This window comes from Leopardus geoffroyi, chromosome C1, assembly GCF_018350155.1.
Source record: "Leopardus geoffroyi isolate Oge1 chromosome C1, O.geoffroyi_Oge1_pat1.0, whole genome shotgun sequence".
Classification (NCBI taxonomy): domain Eukaryota; kingdom Metazoa; phylum Chordata; class Mammalia; order Carnivora; family Felidae; genus Leopardus; species Leopardus geoffroyi.
In genome coordinates, this window is record NC_059328.1 from 219,965,697 (window position 1) to 219,988,985 (window position 23,289).

General features: G+C 61.9%; 1 protein-coding gene across 6 annotated transcripts in view; it reads right to left on the reverse strand.

The window, feature by feature from the left end:
* The window catches only part of HDAC4 (histone deacetylase 4), a 295,410-nt gene that overhangs the window by 8,454 nt on the left and 263,667 nt on the right, over positions 1-23,289 (reverse strand). For all 6 annotated transcript variants that reach the window (XM_045482343.1, XM_045482342.1, XM_045482341.1 and 3 more), the window contains 4 exons: positions 22,060-22,179; positions 21,202-21,299; positions 12,190-12,308; positions 10,313-10,446 (listed from right to left, as the gene is read on the reverse strand). In XM_045482343.1, coding sequence (XP_045338299.1) covers positions 10,313-10,446; positions 12,190-12,308; positions 21,202-21,299; positions 22,060-22,179 — 471 coding nt within the window. The remainder of the gene's footprint in view (positions 1-10,312; positions 10,447-12,189; positions 12,309-21,201; positions 21,300-22,059; positions 22,180-23,289) is intronic.

The following is a 23,289-nucleotide window of genomic DNA, read 5'->3' on the forward strand; positions in this document are numbered from 1 at the left end:
CACTAACATAGCATTACTCACCGGGAGGATTTGAAAGAGAGCCAAACAGAACTTCTAGAAACGAAAACATAACAGCAGAAATTGGAAACTCGGGTCAGAGAAAGAGAAACCTGGTAACCAGGAAGCAAGAGTGGAAGGGGTGGCCTGAATGCACCAGGGACGAGGGGAGCGGGCAGAGGGGGAAGGGCTCCGTTCATCTGCTCAGTGTCCAGGGGGTGGGGAGGGGTCGTTAGGGGCGCCCACGGCCGAGGCGTCTCCAGGACTGACTGATGGGAAGGATCCCCCGTCCAGAAGGGGGGATGAGACCTGAGCAGGAAGAATCATACGAGACACCCACCCCTGTGCACACCAGTGAGGCTGTGCGACATCAGAGACCAGCAGAGAGCTCTGATAGCAGCTGAGAACACGGTGTGCAAAGGAGCCGGTGAGCCAGGCACTGGCTGCTTCACAGCAAAGAAAGCAACAGGACAGGGTGTGATTGTTTCAATGCGCCCAGAGAAAGTGACGGCCAACCCAGAGGGCACCCCTGCTCACTCACGCGTGAGGGTAAAATCACGCCTTTAATAAAAGCAGGCAAACGGGGGAAGGTGACGGCCGTGCCCTTCTCCAGGGAAACGTAAGGGGCGTGCTCGTGCTGAAGGCACAGTGGTCCCAGGTGACGGTCTGAGAAGCGAGAAGAAATGAGCCAAGAACATGAATGCAGGAAAGGCCACAGAAACAGGGACCACAGAAAACCACGGGAATGGTGCCATCCCGGCGAAGCTAAAGAAAAAGCAAGCAAGAGGCATGAGCTGCCGGTCAGGGATTGCACGTGACCCGGGAGGGGGCTGGAGGGGGGGCTCCCAACAGAGCAAATAAACACGCAGGGCACCAGGCACAGGTCAGTTACAGGAAGCATGTTGCTTTTCTGTACAACTACGTCCAACAGGGTGTCGTTTAGTCCACGGCCCCGCTTGGGTCCAGGGGGCAGGGGGAGGGAAGAGGCCACCGACCACATCACGGGTACGTGCTAGTGTGTGTAAAGATCACTACTGGAAACCACGACCGGCTGTGTAGCCCTCCTACGCAGCGGGGACAGATGGAACGCGGGGAGCCCCCCGTCAGGTCGTCACGGCGAGAGGAGGCCGGAAGCCGTTGGTGAGAAAGTGCTGAGGAAACCGGGGGAGCGCAGGGCAGGGCGAGATGTGGACCCGAGTCTGGAAAAAGCAGCAGAGCAACAAAGGACATTTAAGGACCAGAGTCTCCACTTAAGGGCCACACCTCGGACTGGCTAGAAAAGTCAGACTGAAATCCAGCCTTATGCTGAGAGAGGAGGGGGCTGGAAGGCAGCAGGAGAGACAGACAAGCCAGAGCAGGAGCCTCAGGACACGGTCAGTGGTCCACACCACGTGCGTGAGCGGGAAACCGTGGCTGGACGTAAAGGAGGGCTCTACGAAGTGATACAACTTTCGATTCACCGAAAGGACAGGACTTAAAATGTGTACACATTTGGCGAAATCCGCTCAACATGTAGGAGGTGAATGTCGCCAGAACCAAAGTGGGTGGACAGAGGCGCGCCGTGGGAGGAGAGGGTGGCCCGTCTTCCTTAGAAAGAGCAGGCAGAAGTCAACAGAGAACACCAGATGTGGACGCTACCACAGGCCTGGAGGACAGGACGGAGCCCTGGGAGACGGCGGAGGAGGCGTGCTCCTTCCGACACACCGGGAGCGTCCTCGCACAGGGACCGCACTCTGGCCGTGGAGCGAGCGTCCCTGCAGCCCACACCCCCTGCTCCTGCCAATGCACGAGCCGGAAGAAGCCGGTAACAGACGAGAGCTGTGAGCCTTTAGGTTGGGAAATTCGAACAAACAAAAACCCCCACGCCCACCAATCACGGGTCAAAGAAGTCATCGACGGAACTCAGGAAATGCTCAGAAATAAAAAGCAATCAAAGTGCCACGTATCCGTCTGAGGCACACACAGGTCAGAAAAAGCAGGTGCTCAGTTTAAGAGGTGAGCGACAGCACGGAGCAGGCCCGGACAAAGACGTGAAGAAAACACACAGAAAAGGGGCAGAAACAGATCCTGGAAAAGAAAAAGGACACTGGGGCTGAAGCTGATTCTCTGAAACAACTTAAATGGACGGGTCGTGGCGGGACTGGGCGAGGCCGCCACCCAGGCACAGAAGCGGAGCCGGGAGGTGAGGGGGCCACGGCTGGGGTGCCACAGGCAAGAAGAAACCTGGCTGAGGTGGATGAATCTGCTACGGCGTGACCTCCCGCCACTAACTCGAGAAGGGACAGAAGTGACGCAGTCAGTCACCTAGAACTTTCCTGCAAAGGAAACCCGGGGCGCAGGAGAGCCCTCCAGGCAAGAGATTACTCCGATCCTGCCCTCGCTCTTCCGGAGGACAGAAAAGGAGAAGATGCCTAAGTGTCCATCTGTCCACCCACCCATCCATCCGTCCAGCTGACCACCCGTCCAATCCCCTGTCCATCCGTCCGTCTTGCCATCCACCCATCCGTCTATCTTCCCCTCTACGAATAAACGGGAAAACACTGGCCTAGTAGAAAACTGGGCAAGAGCCATGAGCTTCACCAGAGAAGAAAGCACGGGCTGCCAACAGGTCCCCGAGGACAGGCTCGGAACCGGCAGGTGATGAGGAAACGGCCCACCCTGCCCGGGGTGCCGTTCGCCCCTCGGGCGGGCAGAGGTCGAACGTCAGAATGCCGAGTGCCGCCGAGGCCCCGCGCGGGGACTTCGCGGGAACCGCCGACCCGTGACAACCTGGTGGGTCCCAGGTGGGGAGATGTGGAATCAGAGCCACAGCGGGACGGTCCCCCCAGCCGCTCCCCTCCGGCCGGGCCCCCGTGTGCAGACAGCAGCATCCCCGCGGGCAGCCTGCTCGGCCAGGTCCTGTGTGGACGGCAGTGAGGGGCGGAGCCCGGGCTCCAGGCACCGGGTTCGGGTTTTCACAGCCACGCAGCCCTGACTGTCCTGCCCGACTCCAGTATCGTCAGAAACTTCGATCTCCCGCTTTTAAGAGAAAAATGGTTTCAGAAACCCAACTCGTTCCGTAAAGTCTCACTCTGACACAGAGGGCTGCATCAGGGCGAGGAAGTCGTGACTGGCTCTGCTCGGGGTGGGGGGCTCCTCACGGCCAGTCTCCGGGGCCGGCTGGCCCTCCAGGGGCTTACGTCACCCTCCCCTCACAACAGCCTCTGCCACCGTCCCCTCCAAGCGCTGCGGTGCGCATGTCCCTGCGTTGTCCCCACCGCATTCCCGCGGCGGCTCCCTGTCTCGGGCACCCCAGGGGATCAGCCTGTGGCTCGACTGTGGCCTGGGGCTCGTTCTCTGTCCTAGCTCCTGGCGAAGGCTTCTGGAAGGTGAGGTGTCTGCGTGGTTGCATGAGGAGCACACGGGGAGGACGTGTCCCCCCCGTGCTGGCCACCCTGTCCCTTCTCTGTCATGAAGTTACGCGGAATTCAGGGGAAAGATCCCGAGAAACCTCGGGGCAAAGCACCGCCTGCGTCGTGGGCTTGCACAGAAGCCCGAGGGGACGCCCCTGGGAAGAGTGGGTGGCTCCTGTGGGGTCTCCGGGAGGAAAGGGGTAAAGGGACAGAAGGGAAGCAAGGTGACAACGCAGCGTGTCGCCCGCGGCACGTGGTTTGTTCCCGTGATGACCGGCGGAGAGCTGCAAGGCCAGCGCGAGGCCGTGCTGAGGGGCAGAGAGTGCCGGCCCAGAGCATCGCCCTGCAGGCTGGCCCCTGGTCAGCTGGGCCCCGAGCAGCCACCCGGCAGCACCCGGTACCGGGCTCTGTTCCGGGGCCGGAGATGCGGGGCTGCCTGCCTCCAGCCTTGGCGTGGCGACAAAGGGCCGGGAAACGGGAGAAACTTTAGGACTCAGAGTGTTACCCCCTGACCAGTTGGGATTTTGTTCTTTCATTTACTATTTGCGGGGCGGCCCGCTAAGTGCGAACCGCTGTTCTACAAACCCGGGCTACGTCGGTGAACAAAGCACACACCACCCATCCCCCAGCCTTAGGGTGCCGTCCTAGTGATGGGGAGAGACCGCCAGGTGAGCTACAGCCTTACTGGAGGAGTAGATCCAACAGAGAGCAGGGTGTGGTGGGGGGACTGCCGTGTCCATGCAGCGGCCAGGGTGGTCCTGAGCAGGTGCCCTCTGAGCAAAGACCAGGAAGAAGCCGGGAGGGCGAAGCCGCGGCGCCCTGGGGACGTGACAGGCGTGGCCGGGCAGGGGGAGGGGGCAGAGTGGTGGAGGGGAGGGCAGGGCAGCTGGTGTGGGGGTGGGCTGCCCTGTCCACCCTCGGGGCAGCAGTGACCTTTCTGGAGACGGGGCCAGGTGGGGGTGCAGGCATCGGGAGGCTGAGGTGGGGAGCAGAGAAATGGGTGGCGGAACCCCCCCCCAACAGAAAAGCCGTCCAACACGAGCGGAGGGAGGGCGGCCCTGCCCCCCACGTGCCAGACTCATGGAGTCCCCGGGCCTTTGTGTCCTGGAAGGGGCGCTCAGCCGGGGAGATGTGTCACTGAGCCCCAAAGCCTCGTGCTCGCACTGCAGGCCTCCTCTGGGAGACAGCTCTTTTGGGGGGGAGCAAATGGGCCGGCTGTAGACAGGAGACCCCCAAAGCCGCCCTGATGCCTGGGTCCGGAACACTTGAGAAGCACACCTTAAGCTTACTCTTTAAGATGCTGGCCTCAGCACAAGTGAGCAGGAAAACAACACTCCGTGTCCCACTCTGAGGATGACAAACGTCTGGCCCTTGCAGACCGTTCTTGGGTCTGATGACAGCTGTTCAGGGCTTCAGCTCCTGAGTCTCTTTGGGAGGGGAAAGGCTTTTTCTGCTCCACAGTCTGGAAGTGCCGCTCAAGAACCAACAGGTTCCGACGTCCTGAGAAAATGGTGCTCAAGACGTCCTGGCAGAACTTGGGTCGTTGCTCGTGCTTTTCCTCACGTGGGAAGATCTGCGTCGGCCGGGAAAACTTCCACGACAGAGGCACCGGGGCCTGTCCACGGGTGCGCCCGTCCCGTCCACACTTGGGAGCCTTTCTCCAGCCCGCACCGGGCCGCCAGAGCCCCCGCGCAGCCACCCGGCCAGGGCCCCGGCCGCGTGGGTCAGCCTGGCAGCCTTCTGGCCCTCGCGGTCTCCTTCCCGCTTCTGAGTCCAGACTGCCAGCACCCAGCAGGCACGCCCAGGCCTCCTTCCTGCCAGAGGATGTCACAGGGGGCCCACCTGTAGCTCTGACCCCCACACCAGGCCCTGGCTGTTCTGCCGGCCCCTCCCGGGCCCAGCTCCCCATAGCAGTGTGCCCGCTAGCAGGCTCCCGCCTCTCTGTTCCCCGAGTGCGGTGGGTCCCTTCTCTTGAGGGAGACTCCAGCCTCCTTGGCCTCAGCAGGGCTGCTCCCCAAGAACAGATTTCAGTCTTCATCCTTCCAAGGACACAGGCACCCTGGCCATGCCCCAGGGGGCTCCCTGCCGACCGCCTCCAGAGGGGCCTCCAGGGGCCCTGGGTCGCTCTCTGGTCACTCTTTGAGGCTAAAGGGAGTCATGTGCCAGTGGCATCCTCAGCCAGATCCCTGCTGTCCCCGAGCACGTCCACAGCTGCTCACGGCTGGGGCCCAGGGGGGACGCTCCCCAGGGCTGTCCCCAACTGTGGCTGTTTTGGGGGTCACCTGAGAAGTCAGCGGTGGTTCCTCGGCCGTGCTGAGCGTGGGGAGGGCTGCTGTCTGCCCGCTCGGGCTGGGCAGCCGTGGTGCGTGGAACCATGGCAGGGGTGCAGCCACAACTCCCTAACCGTCTCTGTCAGCGGCCTTTTCCATAGCTCTTCCGGGGAAAACACAAAGGCTTGTAGAACACGAGGGGCTGGTTTCCAGCAAAGTTTTTGAAATGCAAACACAAGCCATAGGAGGACTAAGAACTACAAATCGCAATTCCTTTTGAGAAAAGGTCAAGGGCTCAGACGCATAGCCAGCACCGCCTCCGCTAACCCACAGCCCGGGTGAGGTGGGCTCACCACGTCTGGTCTACACAGCGGGCGGCAGGGCCCGGCAGTGGGGCTTGGGGAGCTTAGTGGGCTCTGGATGGCGCCTGCAGGGGGCTGGGGGACCACGTGTCAGGCCCGGGCAGCGGCCCCATCGTCCTGGGGAAGCAGTGGCTACGGGCTCAGAGCGTCCCCGTGCCTGCAATGTCGCGGAGCCTTCTCTGACAGCTGCTGGTGGCCCCCTCCCCAGGCACGTGCGGGGCAGCCCCCTGGGGGTCCCTCCAGCCGTGCGGAGGACCCGGTCCCGTGTCCTGGGACTGACCCCGGAGAGCTCCCCCGTCTCCCCTCTCCCCGCACCCTCGCCCCGCCTTCCGTCTGGCTCTGTCCTCGTAGCTGCGGCTCCTCCCGGAAGAGGGGGAGTCGTTGAAAACAGCACCCCCCGAAGGTGAGCCCCGTGAACAGTGTTTCTTGCTGGCAGGGCCACAGTGGGAGCGTGGCGGTCAGTAACGGAACCTGCCGGACAGGCAGTTCACGGGCCCTGCTCAGCCGCCACCCCGGGAGCGGAACCAGGCAGCCTGCGACCGCGTGGACCCTCATCCTCGCTCTACAAAGGGGGCCAGGGAGGGTCGGCCTGTCACCACACGCCCTTCATCCCACTGTCACGATGATGGGGCGAGGAGGGCTCTCTGTGCCAGGGCAGGTACAGCTCTCCCCACTTCTAGAACACGGCGCGGGCCCGCCCTTCCAAACGTTGGTCAGCGGGTGACTCGTCACCCTGGCCCCGGTGCACACAATCTGAGATCCTGTGTCCCCCACAGATGGTCACTGCGGGCCTGAGGGGGCCTGACTGGGAGCGTGAACACGTGTGTGAGGGCGTGTGCAGGTGAGGGTGCACGTGAGAGAATGAAGACTGGCTGTCAGGCTGTCACTATCTCCCCGTCCCTGTCCCTGTGTGTCTCTGTCTCTCCTGGTCTCCCTATGTGTCTCTTCCCATCTCGGTGTCTCTCCGTGTCCCCATCTCTCACTCGCAATTGTTGTGACCACTGGGAGCGGTCGCGCCGGCTCCTTTCCTAAGCGTGAGGGTGCAACGAGGGGCCAGATCCCCCCACACCTTCCCCGACGCCGGTCTCACCTGATACCCTACAATTCTCCACCGATCTTGGACTTGGGCCGAGCGGCAGTACGTAACTGTGAAATACCCCATGATCAAGCAGGAATTGCCCAAATAAACCCTACCCGTGGGGGCCCGTGCCCCGGGCCCCTCACTGCTGCAAGTCCGACCGGAGGCCTCCGTGCCCACCTGCTGGGCTCCCCGCACGTCTGCCCACACTGCTTGCTCTATAATACTTAAGCGGCACATTCCAATGATTTTCCATCGTCAACTGTCACCGATGGTTGCAAATAACCTAAAGCTGGAACCATCACGTAAAACGGCTCTCAGGAGCAAGGCCGGACTTCAGACGGCGGTCGCCCGGTGGCCCAGGTGACGGTCCGACCGCTTGTCTGCAGGCCGCGGCGGCTGCGTGCCAAACTGTCCCACACACGGAGCATCAGGCCGGAAAGCCCGCAGGGAGGAGGAGCGGGGCTCAGTGCAGCTTCCTTGCAGGAGAAAGACTTTCAAGAGACCTCGATACGACTCGTGCTTAAGGAAAACGTTTTCTTCGTAGAAGGGAAACGCCCTGGGAGCGGGAGCGGGAGCGGGCCTGGGCTTCATCGTTGTGTAAAACGACTAGCTGTAACAATCGAAAAGCTTCAGGATGGTCTGAGTATATTACTCAGCTGTTCTTAAACTCTCGCACAAAGTCTGGGGGCGCGGGCTGTTTTCTGTGAAGAGAGGGTGGTGACGTGTGGACACGTTAAAAAGCAGGCCCGTCTTTTCTTCCGGAACAGCCCAGCACATTGCTAACAACCTGACCGGAAAGGAGGTCTGCCACCAAGCTCCGTGGTCTACACAGCACGCGTGACAAAAGGCCGTCAGGAGAACACAGAGCCCCCTGAAGCCCCCCGCCCACGCCCCACCGCTGGCCACGGCCCGGGTGCCACGGGGCACGTGGGAGCAAGTCCTTCCGGGAGCTGGGTGCCGGTGACTCTGGCTCCTGGTCCTACTCACCCTGGTGCCCCTGGTGCCGAGGGTCTAGACCCTGCTCCTCCAGACCCTGAGCCCGGCCATCCAGGGTTGCTGGGCAGGAAGCATGGGAGGGTCTCCACTGCGGTCCTAGGACAGCCCCCTGGGCCAGCGCCCTCCTCCGGGTGTGTGGGCCCAGGACCGAGACGCTGTGGTGCTCCTCCCTGCTGCCACACCCCCCAGGGTCACCTGCCTTCCTCTCCTTGTTGGCCACCTCACCCGGAGGACACACACAGGGCTGCCCGAGGTCGAACCCCCGACAGGCCGTGCTCACATGTGACCCTGAGCTCGCGTGGCTGCAACTAGGCCTTGGGGTTCAGACCTCACGTTTGCCTCCAAATGTCATCCTGTCAGCCCCGTCCACCCCGAGCCTGGAGGGGCACAGGCCACACGTCTCACCCTGCCGTGTCCACAGCGTGCTGTTGACGGCTCACCCAAGTCAAACGGAACAGTACTGACCGCCAGTGGCCGGAGGACAGAGCCCTGCATTCTGTCACTGGAGACCTGTCTGCGCTCTGCCGTCCCACCGTGTCCCGTGGGATGCAGTCAAATTTCACAAGCGCCCTCAAGTGCCTGCTTGAGCCCCACTTTGCACCTTCCACTGGAGCCCTCCTCAAACGCCGTGTGGGCCCTGTTGCCCGCTGCGTGATCCCGACGGGGGTCTAGGAGGGCAGACGTGCGGTGGGCCAGAGCCCGCTCTGGGAGACGTGCCTCCTGGCGGAGCCCTAACTGGCTCAAGCTCCCAGGCTGAGACGCGGCGTCTACAGCACAAGAAAGGGGCCTCAACAGGGGCCTTCCTGGGCCAGGCAGAGGCAGCCCCACACGGGGGAACTGGCCGGTACTCCGCACAGCACCACCCTCTCCCTGGGCTTCTGGGCCTCCTGACAGAGGGCTCAGTGGAACGGGAGGGGCGCCCTCCCCACCAGGGCCTGCTTGACCGGAGCCCAGAGCAGAGCCCGACAGCCATAGGGGCCGTCTCCGCCTGGGCCTCCCGCCCCAATCCTCCGGGCCACCCTGCCTTCCAGATCTTCTTGGGAGCGCCCACAAGTGGCCTGGGGATCAGGCACCACTCCGGTCAGGCGGAGTCCCGAGCCGTGCGTCCTCCAGCCGCAGTTCGGGGCCTTGTCACTCAGGCTCCTCTGAGTCCAGGCGAGCAGGGGGAGGGAGACCCACACGGGGACGGCGGCGTCCCCACGGACGCCCAGGGAATCCGCCCGGCTGGAGCGTGTCCTCGCACACTGCAGACCTCGTGGGTCGCCTCCGGACGTCCCCCACGTGGGCCCTGTGTCTGGTGAGCCTGGGACCCCGGCCCCTCGCTGTTGTAGGTCGGGCCTGTGATCTAGGGAGCCCCGCCTGTGCTCCCCTAGACACCGGCGGGCTGGCCTCAGACCGCGCGGCAATGCCACAGTGAGCGACGAGAACAAGCTGTGCTGTGAGGAACCGGAACCCGCCCCGCGCTCCTCCGAGGCGGTCAGGACACAGGCGTGTGACCCCAGCGGATGGCTTTAAAACTTCAGGAAGAGCACATTTCGGAAAATCAAAGTGGGAACTACAGTTTCGGGTCACACTTCAGACGCTGCAGGCGGCACTTGCCCGCCCGCCCTCCGTCCACCCACAGCTGGGCAGCTCTCCCCACCTGCGGCCCCAGCCGGGCCGGGGCAGCTCGGCCCAGCATCGCCCTGGGACACAGCGCTCCCGGGGACACTCTCCCCTGAGCCCTGAGAAGCTCCCTCTCCGGTCCAGACCCTCCGAGCTCAGCTGTGCAAGCCAGCATCCCCCTGACTTTGTCCCGTGGCCTGGGTGGGGACAGGGCCCCAAGTCTGGGTGTTGCCGGGACCCCATGCCCCAGTCTGCAAACCTGCACGGTGACGCTGCCCCCGGAATTTACCTTCGAACCCCTCTGAGAAGGGACTGTCCACGGAGGAAGTGGGGAGATGAGAAAACCCACACACAGAGGCGGGTACCTTTACAACACAGGATCCCAAGCCACCTTTACAGAGAAAAGGGTTCCGGGTAGCCCTTCAGCTCCCACCCTTCCAGCCACGACCAGGGCACTGTGCAAGTGTTCAGCGGTCCTGCTACGGGGTGCGGGGGGGGGGGGGGGGAGGGGCGGACATGACCCCGGCCTGAGTACAGATGCACCAGAGCCCACAGGTCCGAGCCCCGAGCCTGTGCACAGACCAGCCGCGGACGCCCTGCGCCTCCTACCTCGTTGCCCAGCAAAGCAGAAACACATGCTTCCGAGGCGTCGCAGATGGCCGTGAGGTCGTGGCCCCCCTCCAGGGCCAGAACAATCCGGCCGCCAGCCAGGCCCATCAGCTGCTTCGTCAGGTACCCGAAACCTGCAACAGGAAATGGGAGGCGTGAGCGGAGGGCGAGGGCGGGCCGCGGATCAAAGCACCCAGAGACGCATTACATCACGTTACAGAGACCCAGGGGGCTGGCGCTCCGAAACACATAATAGAAGCCAGGTCTGATTGTAATAAATTCATTGAAGAATTTCGGTTTGGGATTCTGTTTGATCTGTTCGAGAGTAGGAATTACGGTTTGGTGCTTTGATTTTATAATGCCGCAAATCATCTCGTTTGGAGGAAAGGAAGGAGCCCCCGGAGGAGCCCCTTGGTTGTCGGGCTGGGGCCACAGAAGAGGCACCAAGAATGTGCCCCTAAGGCTGTGTCCTGGGAGCCTCGGGGCCAGGGAGAGGCGCAGGGGTCTGGTCGGCCGGTGTGCTGGGCACACGCGTGTGCACGTACAGTCACGGGCACACGCGCCATGGTGCGGGCCCCTCCCGGACTCACACACCACGTCTGGCGAGTCTGGATTTCATCAAGAGCCACAGCATGCCCTCTGCACCCACCTCCCCTCCCACCAGCAGAAAACGCATGACGGGTAGTGGTGATTACCGTCCTCACCAGCACGTGCTGATGTTTATTCAAGCTGGCAAAGGCTGTGCCGCCCTCAGCGGCCCCGTCACAGGCCGCCATCCGCGGACCGGGCCCAACGCTGGGCCATGACCTCCCAGAGCCTCGGCTACATCTCTGACGGGAACGGTGATGGGGCCCCGAGGCTGCCCTGAGGGCCACAGGCGCCTCAGCCTTTACTGCACTTTCTACAAAGGGAAGGTCTGGGGCAAGCCTGCGTCGGGCAAGTCCGTGGGTCCGTGGGCACCGTTTTTCCAGCAGGATTTGCTCATTCTGTGTCTCTGCGTCACCTTTTGGTAATTTTTGCAGTATTTCTACCTTGTTCATCATCGTCACGTTTGTCATGGCGATCGGTGGTCACAACTCCCGCGAAGCCAGCAATAAAATAACTTCTAATTAAGGCACACACGTGGTTTTAGACGTGACGCTATCGCACGCCGAACAGACCACACGGTAGTGTAAACTAACTTTTATCTGCGACGGGAAACCCAAACGTTCCCCGGCCTTGCTCTGTCGCGGAGGCCTGGGCCTGAACCCACATGGTCTCCAAGGGGAGCCTGTAAGTGGAGAAGCTCAGAACACGGCCAGCAGCAGGCTGGCCACGCACGGAGGGGCGCTGGGCGTGATGCCACGCTTGGCCCTCTGCCCGGTCGGCGTGTGGGCCCCGGGCCCCGAGCTGGCATCAGGGAGGGCCCTGAGGTCTGTGCTGGGGCACGGCCCCCGCGAGGGCCACCCTGTGCATCCACCGTTTGCCCTGTGTTCTCGGGGGCGGCAGGCACGGTCACGTTTTTAGGAAGATGTAACACAGACAGTTTCCTCCTATCGTTGCTAAAGGGAGGCTTGAAATGCAGAGCACGCCTAACCGTAAAAACAGCAGAATCCTGGGGCGCCTGGGTGGCGCAGTCGGTTAAGCGTCCGACTTCAGCCAGGTCACGATCTCGCGGTCCGTGAGTTCGAGCCCCGCGTCGGGGTCTGGGCTGATGGCTCGGAGCCTGGAGCCTGTTTCCGATTCTGTGTCTCCCTCTCTCTCTGCCCCTCCCCCGTTCATGCTCTGTCTCTCTCTGGCCCAAAAATAAATAAACGTTGAAAAAAAAAAAAAAAAACAAAAAAAAAACCCAGCAGAATCCAGACTGTGTTCCTGGGCGATCTGCAGACCCGACTTACATCTGGCGGAGAGGTTGTAGCCGCCGAGCGGCGTGGGGTGGCCCTCCACGGCGTCGAAGCCTGAAGACACGAGCACCACGTCTGGGGCGAACTCGCTGGCGATGGGCATGACCACGGTTCTGCGAAGGGCAGGAGAAGGCGACACTGGGTTAGCTGAGGGGGCACGGCCGGGAGGAGACCGGCCCATCTCCCACCCAGCTCAGCAGAATAAGGGCTCCGCACGGGGGCCGGGATCGGAGGACTCGCACCCAGAAGGTGATCACGGCTCATTTCACAGCACCCTCAAAGCCTGAGCCACTAAGCCCCGACGTGAATGCCCAGGGAAGCCACCGCACAGGGGTTCTGGAGGAGGCTGGTTGATTATGTTGGGGGGCCTAAAACCCCCGCAGCACCAGCCGTCCAGACTGCTAAAGATCTTCCCCGCGCCTCATTTTCTGTTCCCTGTAGGTCCTGTCTCGCTCCTGTAGGTGGGGGTGCCTCTGTTCCCCCCATGCTCCCTTCACGTGGTCCGGATTCAAGACCGGCACAGTCACCGACTGCCCCCGGCACCAGGGACCCACAGCTGTGGGGCTGAGAGGACAGGGAGCCCCCGAGCAGCCCCGGCCCGGAGGGGGCCCCTGCTCGTTCCTGCATGCCAGCCACAAGCGACTGGATGGCCGGCAGGCACACGGGCGGGGCGGTCAGTGGGTTAATCCGACACCTGGGATCTTTACGGGGAGGCCAGGTAAGCACATGTAAGAGAACGGACGGGCTAAAGGTGTAAACACCCAGCGAGAGGTCCAGTGGTTTAGTTACATTAGGGAAATGAGGAAAACGGCCCCATGAACAGTGGAAAAAACACTTCTTAACACAAAACAACCACTTGCACGTGGTCTAATGACATCCGCCGGGCTACAATGCAGGACGCGTCACAACAGGAAGCTGTGTGACTTCATCCGTCACTTAAGCTTGCTCTATTCGATTCTGAATCAATCACCAGACTTCCCGGGTCTCCCTCCTCCCTCTGGGCGAGGCGGGCAGTGCTGCGGACACAGGGGGCCCGGGTGCCTAGAGCAGGCTGGGTGCGCGTCCGCGGAACTCGTCACCTGGGTTCCCCCAGGGTCGCGCAGGCCGGACCACATTTGTGCTGCACCAAAGGCCACTTCCTGTCCTGCACCTTCCAAAGGCCCACAGGCCCCACTGCTCATCTCGGACTCTCAACTCAGTCAAACGGGTCTCCGGAGGCCCACCCGGGCCCTTCTCACGCTTGCTCAGCGGGAACACCACGGCCAGAGGGCAGCCGGGCTGGTGGGAGAGCCTCCAGTCTCTCATGCTTCGTGTTATAAAATAAAATTTGCCACGAAATGCGCCACTTAAGTCAGCAAAGTCAACTCCATAAGGCACCAGCTTGGGCCAGCAGAACCAAAAATGAACTGCTGCTCCGTTCGAGAACAACTCTCGGACGTGATCGCACGGGGACGTCCCTCTGACCTCAGGCAGCGGAAGTGACGAAAACCCCAGCGCACGAGGTTAAGACCCGCTGGACGCGCAGGGGCCGGCGCCGAAAGACCCAGCGAGCGAGCCCGTCTGAGAGGAGGGCGTCTGTGACGCGGGAGGAGCCTCCGGGCTTCCCTCTGATCACGTCAGGCACCGAGAGAGTCTGCCACCGACCTCACCCCAGGCCCTTGGCCTGCCCGGGAGCCCGCTTCTGGGACCTCCCACTGGGCAGGCTTTGGGGGCTCTCTCGGCTTCTACTTTTCCTTCCTCTGAGGCTGGGCCCCGTTCGCACAGCTGTGCCCGGACCGCCTCAGCCACGGGCTGGTGAGGGCAGCAGGTTCTGCGCCGTGGGGGCCGTCCGTCAGGGGTTGCGGGGCACCGCATGTGAGTCTGGACCAGCAGGTGTTCCCGCCCAGGGCCCGAGAGGAAACGGAGTCTTTGGGCCACGGGGCCCGTCGCCACCACCCGACACGGCCCTGGTCGCGCGAAAACAGCCACAGCCACACGGGAACACGTGCGCGTGGCCTGTTCCTCTCGAACTTAAAAAGACACGAGGTGGGATTTGGCCCACGTCCGCCTCAGACTCTGCCGCGATGACGTTGCTAGCATCCTTCACACCAGACGCCGGCCCTGGATTTGAGCACCTTTCTCTGTGCCCACCGGGATGCTGCAGCACAAGCCCTCAGATTCCGTGAACGCGAAGTGCAAACCGCAGTCTTTATACCAACCGTCCGCTTCAGCACACGCGCCACAGCTGGGGTTCGGCGCCCTGCCACGGAGGCCGGAGGCGAGGAGGTCCCGGTGCTCGTCCCGTGTCCACGTCACGACCGGGGACGCACTCCGCCTTCCCGCCCACACAGGACGGTCCCCTCTGAGGACCCGGGTCGCCCGCGGTGGCTCTCGGCGGCCCCAGGCCGATCGACACCCGCCTGCCAGCGGCTCTCGCTAAACTTGTCTTCAGGCAGAACAGTCTCAGCCACGTGCCTGGCTCATCTTGGCGATGAGAACCACGGACGTTTTCTGTAGATGCCGGCTCGTTCGCAAAGGGCTCCAGCAGCCGTTTTGAAGCCAGCGCGTGCTATGGGCCTCGTTCTCTGCTCTGAAGGACTGCTGAGCTATTGTGTTCCTAATCCCCCCGCCACAAAGTTAACAAAAACAGCACGGAAGGAAGTTAATACCAAGAGAGCGCCCGGCGCCCACGCTGGCTGTGTGGCATCACTGAAAAGCCAGTGAAAAACAAGACGCGAAACAGGCTGACCCCACGTGTCTGTGTGGGTGTGGGGGGCACAGGCCCATCGGCCACGCGCAAGCGTGGGCAGCTGACGTACGAGCACACACTCTCGCTCTACTTCCGGCTTTGGAGCCCCGCAGGTTGTGATCTCAATCACCTGCCAAAGCCACGAAAACCAGACGTGGTGAGTGCCAGGCGGGCGCACGGCGGGTCTCCAGGCCGGTTTTCGGTAGGTAGGCCCTGGGGGAGGTCACTTCCGCTCCATGGGACTCTGCTTCCTGGCCTCTAGGAAAGGAGCTGAATGTGCCCTCCTGACGGTCCCATCGGCCTTCTAGAACCCCCACGTCATCATCCCATCCAGGACCCACCCCCGTGCAAAACATCTATGTTTCACGGTGTTGCAAAGAAAATGGGAATCTGGCCTCAGGTTTCATTTCTAGAATGAAATTTTAACAAGCAACTTGGTCTCTGAAAACAAGATGTCAATATTTACTGCAGGCCTTCTGTCAAATCATCACTTTCAGGTGAGCGCTCCTGTGGGGCCACTGTGGACGTTCCTCAGGGCAACGTGAAGGCGGAGGGGTGAGGGGGGAGCTTCCCAGAGCCGCACGCTCCCCACCGTCTGCTTAGACGCGGGAGGAGGCGCGTCTCCCAGAGAAGAGATGGGCACGTGCCCGTGACTGGTGCAACCCTTACTGCGGGAGAGCAGAGGGCACCCGGTTCTCAGGAGCCACACCGCCGGGTCCCATGGCCCCAGAGCCCCCTCGGCATGGCCTGGCGCTGGGGGCTGGAGCTCAGATGGTCGGAGCAGTGCTGAGTGACAGAGCCTGGTGCCTCGCTGCACGCTCGCCCCGAGCACAGCCCCACGGGAGGCCCTGGGACGCCGCCCGCTCCCTCCCCGAGGCCTCGGCAGGGCCGAGGCCGGCGCCCTCCCTCAAGCCTGAGGCTCACCGGCCACTCTGCACGCACCAGCTGGCGCATACGTCTGTCCGTGTCCGCACCGCGGATCTCCGCAGAGGACGGCTGCGTGCCCAGGATAGGCGCAAGCTGGCGTGGAGGGGTAGCGTGAACTCCATGGGGGACGCTCGCTCCCAGTCCCGGCTGCCTTGTGGGAGCGACAGCCAGGTGGATTTATGGGGCACTTACACCTAACAGAAACGTTCCTCGTAAGCCACCCCGTGACGTCTGGTTCCGCAAGGCATGTGAACTCGCCACCTGCAAACCCCACAGGGGAGTCCACATGCAGTAACCGATTCTGCCCTTGGTTCCTGCTTCTGGCAGGAAATGGCCTTTCTGGTTTGTCCCCCAACCAGGGCCCCCGCAAAACCCACCAAGCTCGCGGTGGTCACGGGCCTCGGGCCAGTGGCGCTGCCTCCAGGGGCCGTGCCCACCTGTGCCCGAGAGCACCCGGGGAGCTGGGGGGTGGCCTCCATGTGCCCCAGGAGCCTGGTCCACACCACCGGCCCACACGCCTCCCCTGTCACGTGGCACCCGAGGGCTCTCGCGACGCCTTCTGCTCTGTCCTCGTCGCGTATTTTGGGTTCGGTCCTGTAGTTAAAGGTCCGCAGCCCGAGTTGACGTGAGCGGGAGCCGCCTGACGGACACACAACAGCTGTTGCTGAATCGCCCGAACCAGTTTCACGGGAGCTCGGTGCCCTGGGTGTCCGATGACACGATTTTAATAGCCGTGGCATTTTGATAATTGAAGATTCCTGCTGTTGGATGCCGTGCCCGTCCTTGCCGTGAGGGCTGGCGTGTCTGCTCTGACATCTGGATTTGCCACCACCTGCACGCTGGGCCTGGCCTCTGGGGCTTCGGGGCGTCAGGGCTCCATGTTTTGAGAGCCACCGAGATCTGTCATTTTCACCAAGTCACCCGGAACGCGGCTGCAGTGCCTGCCCATCCAGTACTCGAACACTGCTGGGAGGCAGGGTCAGAGCAACGATAACAACGGGAACCACGGGCTCTGGCCTGGCTGTCCCTGACGGTCACGTCCACGGCCGCGTCCTGCTCCTTCCACTCCACAGGCACCATGGCCAGCAGGAGTGAGTGGGTGGCTAGGGCAAAGCTGGGCACTGAGGCCGGGCCCTCACCCGCCCCCGTCTCCTCTACACCTCCAGCTCCGCAACCCCGCCCAATTCCAGGCTCTCTGCGCTCTGTTAACCCAGACTCTGCCCTCAGGAGGTGGGGATGTCCCTCCACTCCCCCTGCTGCCTCCTCAGAGGGCGGGGAGGTCACCTTGCTCTGAGCCCTGCCCCTCCCTGCTGCTCGTGTCTGGCTGTCATTTGCAAAGTGGGGCACCCAGCTCTGCCGGCTTCTCTACACCCCTCACCATCCAGGGTCTTGCCAACACGGTACCCGTCCCTCGCTGCCCACAGGCCCACTGCCACCGTCGTCTCCAGTTGTGCTCGGGCTCCCCAAGGCTGTCGGGCCCTGACGTGCTCCCAGCTCTGTCCTGACACGCTCCCCGAGGCTGCCCTGCTCCGACGTGCTCCCCATGGCTGGTCCACCCCGACGGACGGGCTCCCAGCTCTATGTCCCATCCCGATGTGCTCCCAGCTCTGTCCTGCTCCTTTCCTGGGGCCTGTCCCCGGGCCTGCACTCTTGGCCACCTCCACCCATCTCAGCGCTCCCCTGCAACTCCCCAGCACGGGGCATCCCTGGGCACGAGCAGCAGAGGCGGTGGGGCTGCTGAGGACGCCACACAGACCCACAGCCGGCCTGAGGAGCAGGTCTCTGCCGGGCCGCGCATGACAGTTCCGTCCCCTCAGGCACCGCGGCCCAGGCCTCTCCCAGCTGCCCCCCTCTTCCTGCCGCAAAGCCAACCTCGGTCTCTGGCTCAGCACCCTTGTGCTCTCTCCCGGGTTCCCGCCTCGCTCTGGGCAGGACTCCGGCTTCACCCCGGCACCCGACTCCGAGCCACAAGTATGAGCTGACCGCTCTGCGGCCGAGTCCTCATCGGGGCTCCCGCAGCACAGCCGTGGAACACACAGACCCGCCGTGCTGGTCACCTGGTCAGAGCCCTTGACATGCTTGACCGATGGGGCCATGGTCCCGGCCCCCAGAGGCGGCCCCCGACACAGGCAGGTCTGTGTTGGGAGGTGTGCTCCCGCAGGGAGGCCCCCGTGGGCAGGTGCCCAAGTACGGCTGTCGCTGCACCCGCCTGCGAGCCCCACAGCCTAGGGGCCCTGCTGTCCCGGTTCTGCCCCGCCCTTGAGGGCAGGCACCAGGGCTGGCTCAACGTGACCTGCCACGTTCCGCTTCTAAGTCACCACGGAACGTCCTCTGGGCAAGTTTCCACACGGGAAGGGGTGTGGACGCCCTCCCAGGGCCGTCACTGCCTCTAGCAAACGAGGTCCGGGGGTTTGGATCCAACGTCTTCACAACAGCGAGGCCCGGACTCTTAGAGCCTCTGTGGACAGACCCGCGCGGTGGGTGCCTCCGAGCTGTGCTCGCCCCCATGGCTAACACGGGAAGCGCCAAGCACGTTTCACAACAATAAATAAAAATTAAAAACGATTTTGTAAAGAATTTTTCGTGAGGAAGGAACAGGAACAAACTCCCACAAAACAGCTTCTGAAGGAACATAAGCTCCGAGAGCCTCCGTCTTTGGGTCACGCTTGAAAGGTTGGCGAAAAGGACGGGAATCTACCCAGTGGCTCAATTTAAAGGCAAATCGAGACTCGTTAGAAGATTAAAGTTAACCACTTCAAAATATCCGGTTTCACTGACATCTCTGATACACTTTATAAAAGCACATTTAAGGCAACGCTGTGATCTAAAAGCACACGTAATCCCAGTTTTGCTTCCCGAGCGCTGACACCGGATGGCAGGTAGGGGAGGGGAAGGAGAGCGCATCCTCTCCGTCCAACGGGGCCCTCGGCCCCTGCTTCGGCACTTCAAAGCCCGTCTGGCACGGGCTGGTTTGAATTAGGGTTGCCTTTTGTCCTCAAGTCTGAGCCCCAGGAGAAAGTGAGGCCACTTCTGGATTTCATTAGGGGCAATTTTCTTATCTCTTCTTCATCCCAGGCTTGATCTCCTGAAACGCAACGTGGCAGGCCATGGGTCTGAGTAACAAGGTGCTGCCTCTAAGGCCCTCATTGTCCCCAGGGGCCCCCAGAAAGGGGGAGACGCACAGAAGAAAGGGGAAGACGGATCCTGACCCCTTTTCCCCTAGCGATCGATGCCCAGGGAACCATAAATTGTAAACTTCAAAGTGCTACTTTACATTGAAATCAATAAAAAAAAAAAAAAAAAAAAAAAAAACACAAAAAAACCCTGAAACAATTTTCGTTTTCAAAGAGGCTATTTAAGCTTTAAAAAGTTCATTTGATAAGGTATCATCATGTACGCGCTTGGCAGAAGATTAAAACACAATGTCAACAGCAACTCGGAGAGAAAGGTTCATCTTAAAGGCTGGCCCCAGGCGGGCGGCTGGGGGAGGGGGGTCGCCCGCGGCCGGAGGGCCACCTCCCGGTGCTGGGCGTCCCCGTCTCAGGACCAGAGCACCCAGAGCACCCAGTGTGGCTGAAGCCCGGCCGAGAGCAGGGGTGACATGAAGTACAGAGCTGCTCCCACTGCTGCGGCCAGCCCAGCCGAGCACAGCGCCGCCCTCTGCCCGCGGCGTGCCCTGGGGTCCCCAGCCAACCAACGGTCCTCATGGCAGGTGCCCAGACACTTTACTTTCCAAGTGGCCTTCCGCGAGGGCTGGTTCTCGGGCCGCGGGGTGACAAGGTGGCACAGGCGTTCCGCGGACGGCAGTGAGGCCCCCGCTGCTGGCGCTGCACGGGCTCGGATTTTGTGACGTGGATTCTTAACCAGGCACACGGGCAAACTGCCAGATCCCGTACCCACTGGGGGAGTCCCTCTCCCTTAAATTAGGCACGCGATTGTCAAAATTACATTATATCTGATGAGGGGTAGGAAGACACATCAAAATTAAGTCAATAAGATCAAAGGAAAAAGTGACTCAGGGAAATCAGGGCAGAGAAACCAGCTGGGGAGGTGACGGACGCGATTGTAAAAACCAACTTCGTTGCGGGAGAAGCTAACCTGCTGCCTCGACTTAACCAAATTTGAGCCGTTACTTCCGTGAACCACGAGCAGCTGGGAAGGAGCTTCTATCCACACAGCGATGCATTGTGCCAGAGCCAACAACCGTTCCGAGTCTGGGGAGCGGAACCGTGTTCGGAGACGAGCGCGAGGGGTCCCGTGGCCCCCGCGGGGTCCCCCGGAGCACAGGGCGGATGCTACGGCAGAACGCGCAGAGACGTGTCCTCCTACGGAGCCGCCCCCGCCAGAGACACACATGCACACGCGCCTACACGCTCACAGCCCTGTGCACGCGGACACATGCACACGCATGTCCACAGAGACACAGGCATCACGCGTACACACGTGTGCTTTAGATGTACGGCAGAAGGAGAGCAGGGAGCTCGAGAAACAGGCAGGGAGGAAGCTTCACGGGGCTCCAATTCCCAGCGCACCGACAGTGTTTTCTACCGACGACCGAGAGACCTAGCACGCCGAACAGCACCCTTCTCCTCACGGGGCCCTGGGGCCCCAGAGCCCCACATTCTGGGGAGAAGGGAGAGGCCGCCGCTTAAAACGAGCGGCAGAAAGCCCGCGTTGCTGAGGGTCTGTGTTTGGTCGCAGGAACTACTTCAACCTGGCCCAGATCAAAGGAGAAATCGCCACTTCACGACAAAAGCAAACACTCTGTTTAAAGGAACCGTCGCACAGCTCTGTCCTAGCGGGGCAGACGGCGGCCACGCGCCTCCTCAGAACCGCAGGCAGCAGGGAAGGCGGGACACAGATTCCTGCCTCTCATTGTCCCACAAGGACTTCACTGGAAGGACAGCTGGGAGATCATGAAATCCTTCCGAAGCAAGCATCCACCTTTCTGAGCCCCGCACTGAAGTCCTCACCCGGGGCCTCAGTCACTTCCTTACCGTCAAAACCCAGAAGGGTTCCCATGTCTCTCTTAAAGCCCGAGACGGACCCGCTGCCGAACAGAGGTGACAAGACAGTCTCAGACTCCAGGTGAGGCTCTGAGAACCAACTAAGAGAAAAGGCTGCTACAGAAATGCCCCCCTGGGCGGGGCCCCTAGGGATGCCGGGGGAGGGGCCTGCCCGAGAGGGGCCTCGGGGTGTGCGTGTGTGTGTGTGTGTGTGTGTGTGTGTGTGTGTGTAGGAAGAGGAAGGTCCAAGAACATCAGTAAAACCGAGCAAGAGCTGGGGACACTGGTGTGGAACCCCCGATTGTCTGACAAGTGCCCCGTGGGACAAGAAGCCGGGACACTTACCTGAAGGCCGCCAAATACTCCGCGTCTCCCATGGGGGGATCGAGGCCGCCAGTGAAAGCCATGTTGACGTTGAAGCCCACACCTGGGCCTGTGCCCACCTGAGTGGGAGACAGAAGCTCGTGTCACAGGCCCTCAACTGGAGGGCACCCGGCCCCGGTGTCACAGGCCTGGGGCTCTTGGCTCAGTGGCCCGGCAGCAAAGCCTGAGTCCTGTGCTCCCCAGCATGCGCTCCCAGGGCCCCTGACACGAGGACCGAACAACGGGGAGAGGGCTCTCGGCCACCTGTGCCTGGAGGGGTGTGGAGCCGCCCTTCTCCCTTGGCCACGGCCCAGCAGTGTCTGAAGGCCTGTGGCTCTGCGGCACAGACACCAACAGAGGCACAGAAATGCGAGTACAGGGGGCTATCCCTCCCTACCTCCTTCCAGGAAAAAAGGCCCGGAGTCCGATTAAACTTCTCCCCTGGGTGTCGGGGCCTCTGTGTTCAGAGCGAGGGCAGGCTCTGCCAGGGGGGGCTCGGGCGCCGTGAAGGAGCCCGTGAGCCGCCAATCCCCCCTCCCGTGTGGCCCCGGACAGCTGAGGGACAGCACGGCGCCCTGCCCAACGGACGGACGAGAGGAATGGGCAGGAGGAAGGGTGGCCTACGTTGGAGCCAGACGTGATGGCCAGTCTGTCACCGGAACCGCAGGCCAGATAAAGCCCCCGTGGGCATGTGATGGAATTCAGCCCACGCCTGCCTGCCGTCGCTGGGATGAACGCGAGCAGGGAGGCCCGGCTTGTGCGTGTGCAGGGGCTGCGCGCACTTGCCCTCTCACCTGCAGAGCGGCCCGGCACACGAGCGGGTGGGTGGCCCCTGCTCACCTCGTCTGGCGCCCCACTGCCCGGGAAGAAGTTGCCATCGTCATAGCGGTGAAGGGAGATATAGAGGACGTTGGGATCGTTGTAGAAGGCCTGCTGGGTTCCATTTCCGTGGTGCACGTCCTGGGAGAGCAGGGAGCAGAGGACCCAGCGCTAGCGGGACGCCTCTGGGCTCCCGGCGTGGCCGGGCGCCTGCGCAGGGCCCCGAGGGAGCGGGACCCGGGGACAGAAAGTAGAGCCCCAGGCCGTGTCCTCGTCTGCCTCCCTCGCCCTCGGCACCGTGCCACAGTGCAGCTTCCGGCAAGGGGGAAGAGGCCGGCGTTTCAGCCCCACCCAGAGGCCACGGTTTCCCAGACAAAACCGTCCGGCCACTGCCACGTCTGTGAGAAGGGAGCGGACTGCAGCCGTTCCCCTTCGAGCACGTGCGAGGTGTCGGCTCTGTGCCGGACACTGGGGTGCAGCAGGAGGCCATCCCGTGGGGCCGGGAGGGACAGGTGCACACAGCACGGAGGTCCTGGGCCCCAGGCTCGAACAACGAACCGCTTTTTTTTTTTTTTAATTTTTATTTATATTAAAAAATTTTTTTTTAAGTTTCTTTCTTTCTTTAGAGAAAGAGACAGCATGAAGGGGGAGGGTCAGAGGGAGGGAGAGAGGGAGAATCCCAAGTAGGCTCCGTGCTGTCAGTACAGAGCCCGGTGTGGGGCTCAAACCCACGAAACCACTAGGTCATGACTTCAGCCGAAACTAAGAGCTGGACGCTTAACTGACTGAGCCGCCCAGGCCCAAACTGCTTCTGATCACGATGCCTGCATGTTTTTTTTTTTAATTTTTTTTTTTTCAACGTTTATTTATTTTTGGGACAGAGAGACAGAGCATGAACGGGGGAGGGGCAGAGAGAGAGGGAGACACAGAATCGGAAACAGGCTCCAGGCTCTGAGCCATCAGCCCAGAGCCCGACGCGGGGCTCGAACCCACGGACCGCGAGATCGTGACCTGGCTGAAGCCGGACGCTCGACCGACTGCGCCACCCAGGCGCCCCAATGCCTGCATGTTTTTAAGCACAAAAGTGGGGCAGGGCAGCCAGGCTTCCTACCAGGCCTGAGGCCATGCACGGCCCGGGTCAGGACTGGAGAGGGCCACCAGGATGGGCGGCCGGCTTCACACACGTGAGAAGCTGTGGGCAAGTCAGTGATTTTAAAGCCTGGGAACTGCTTGCTTTCTTTGTTATTTATA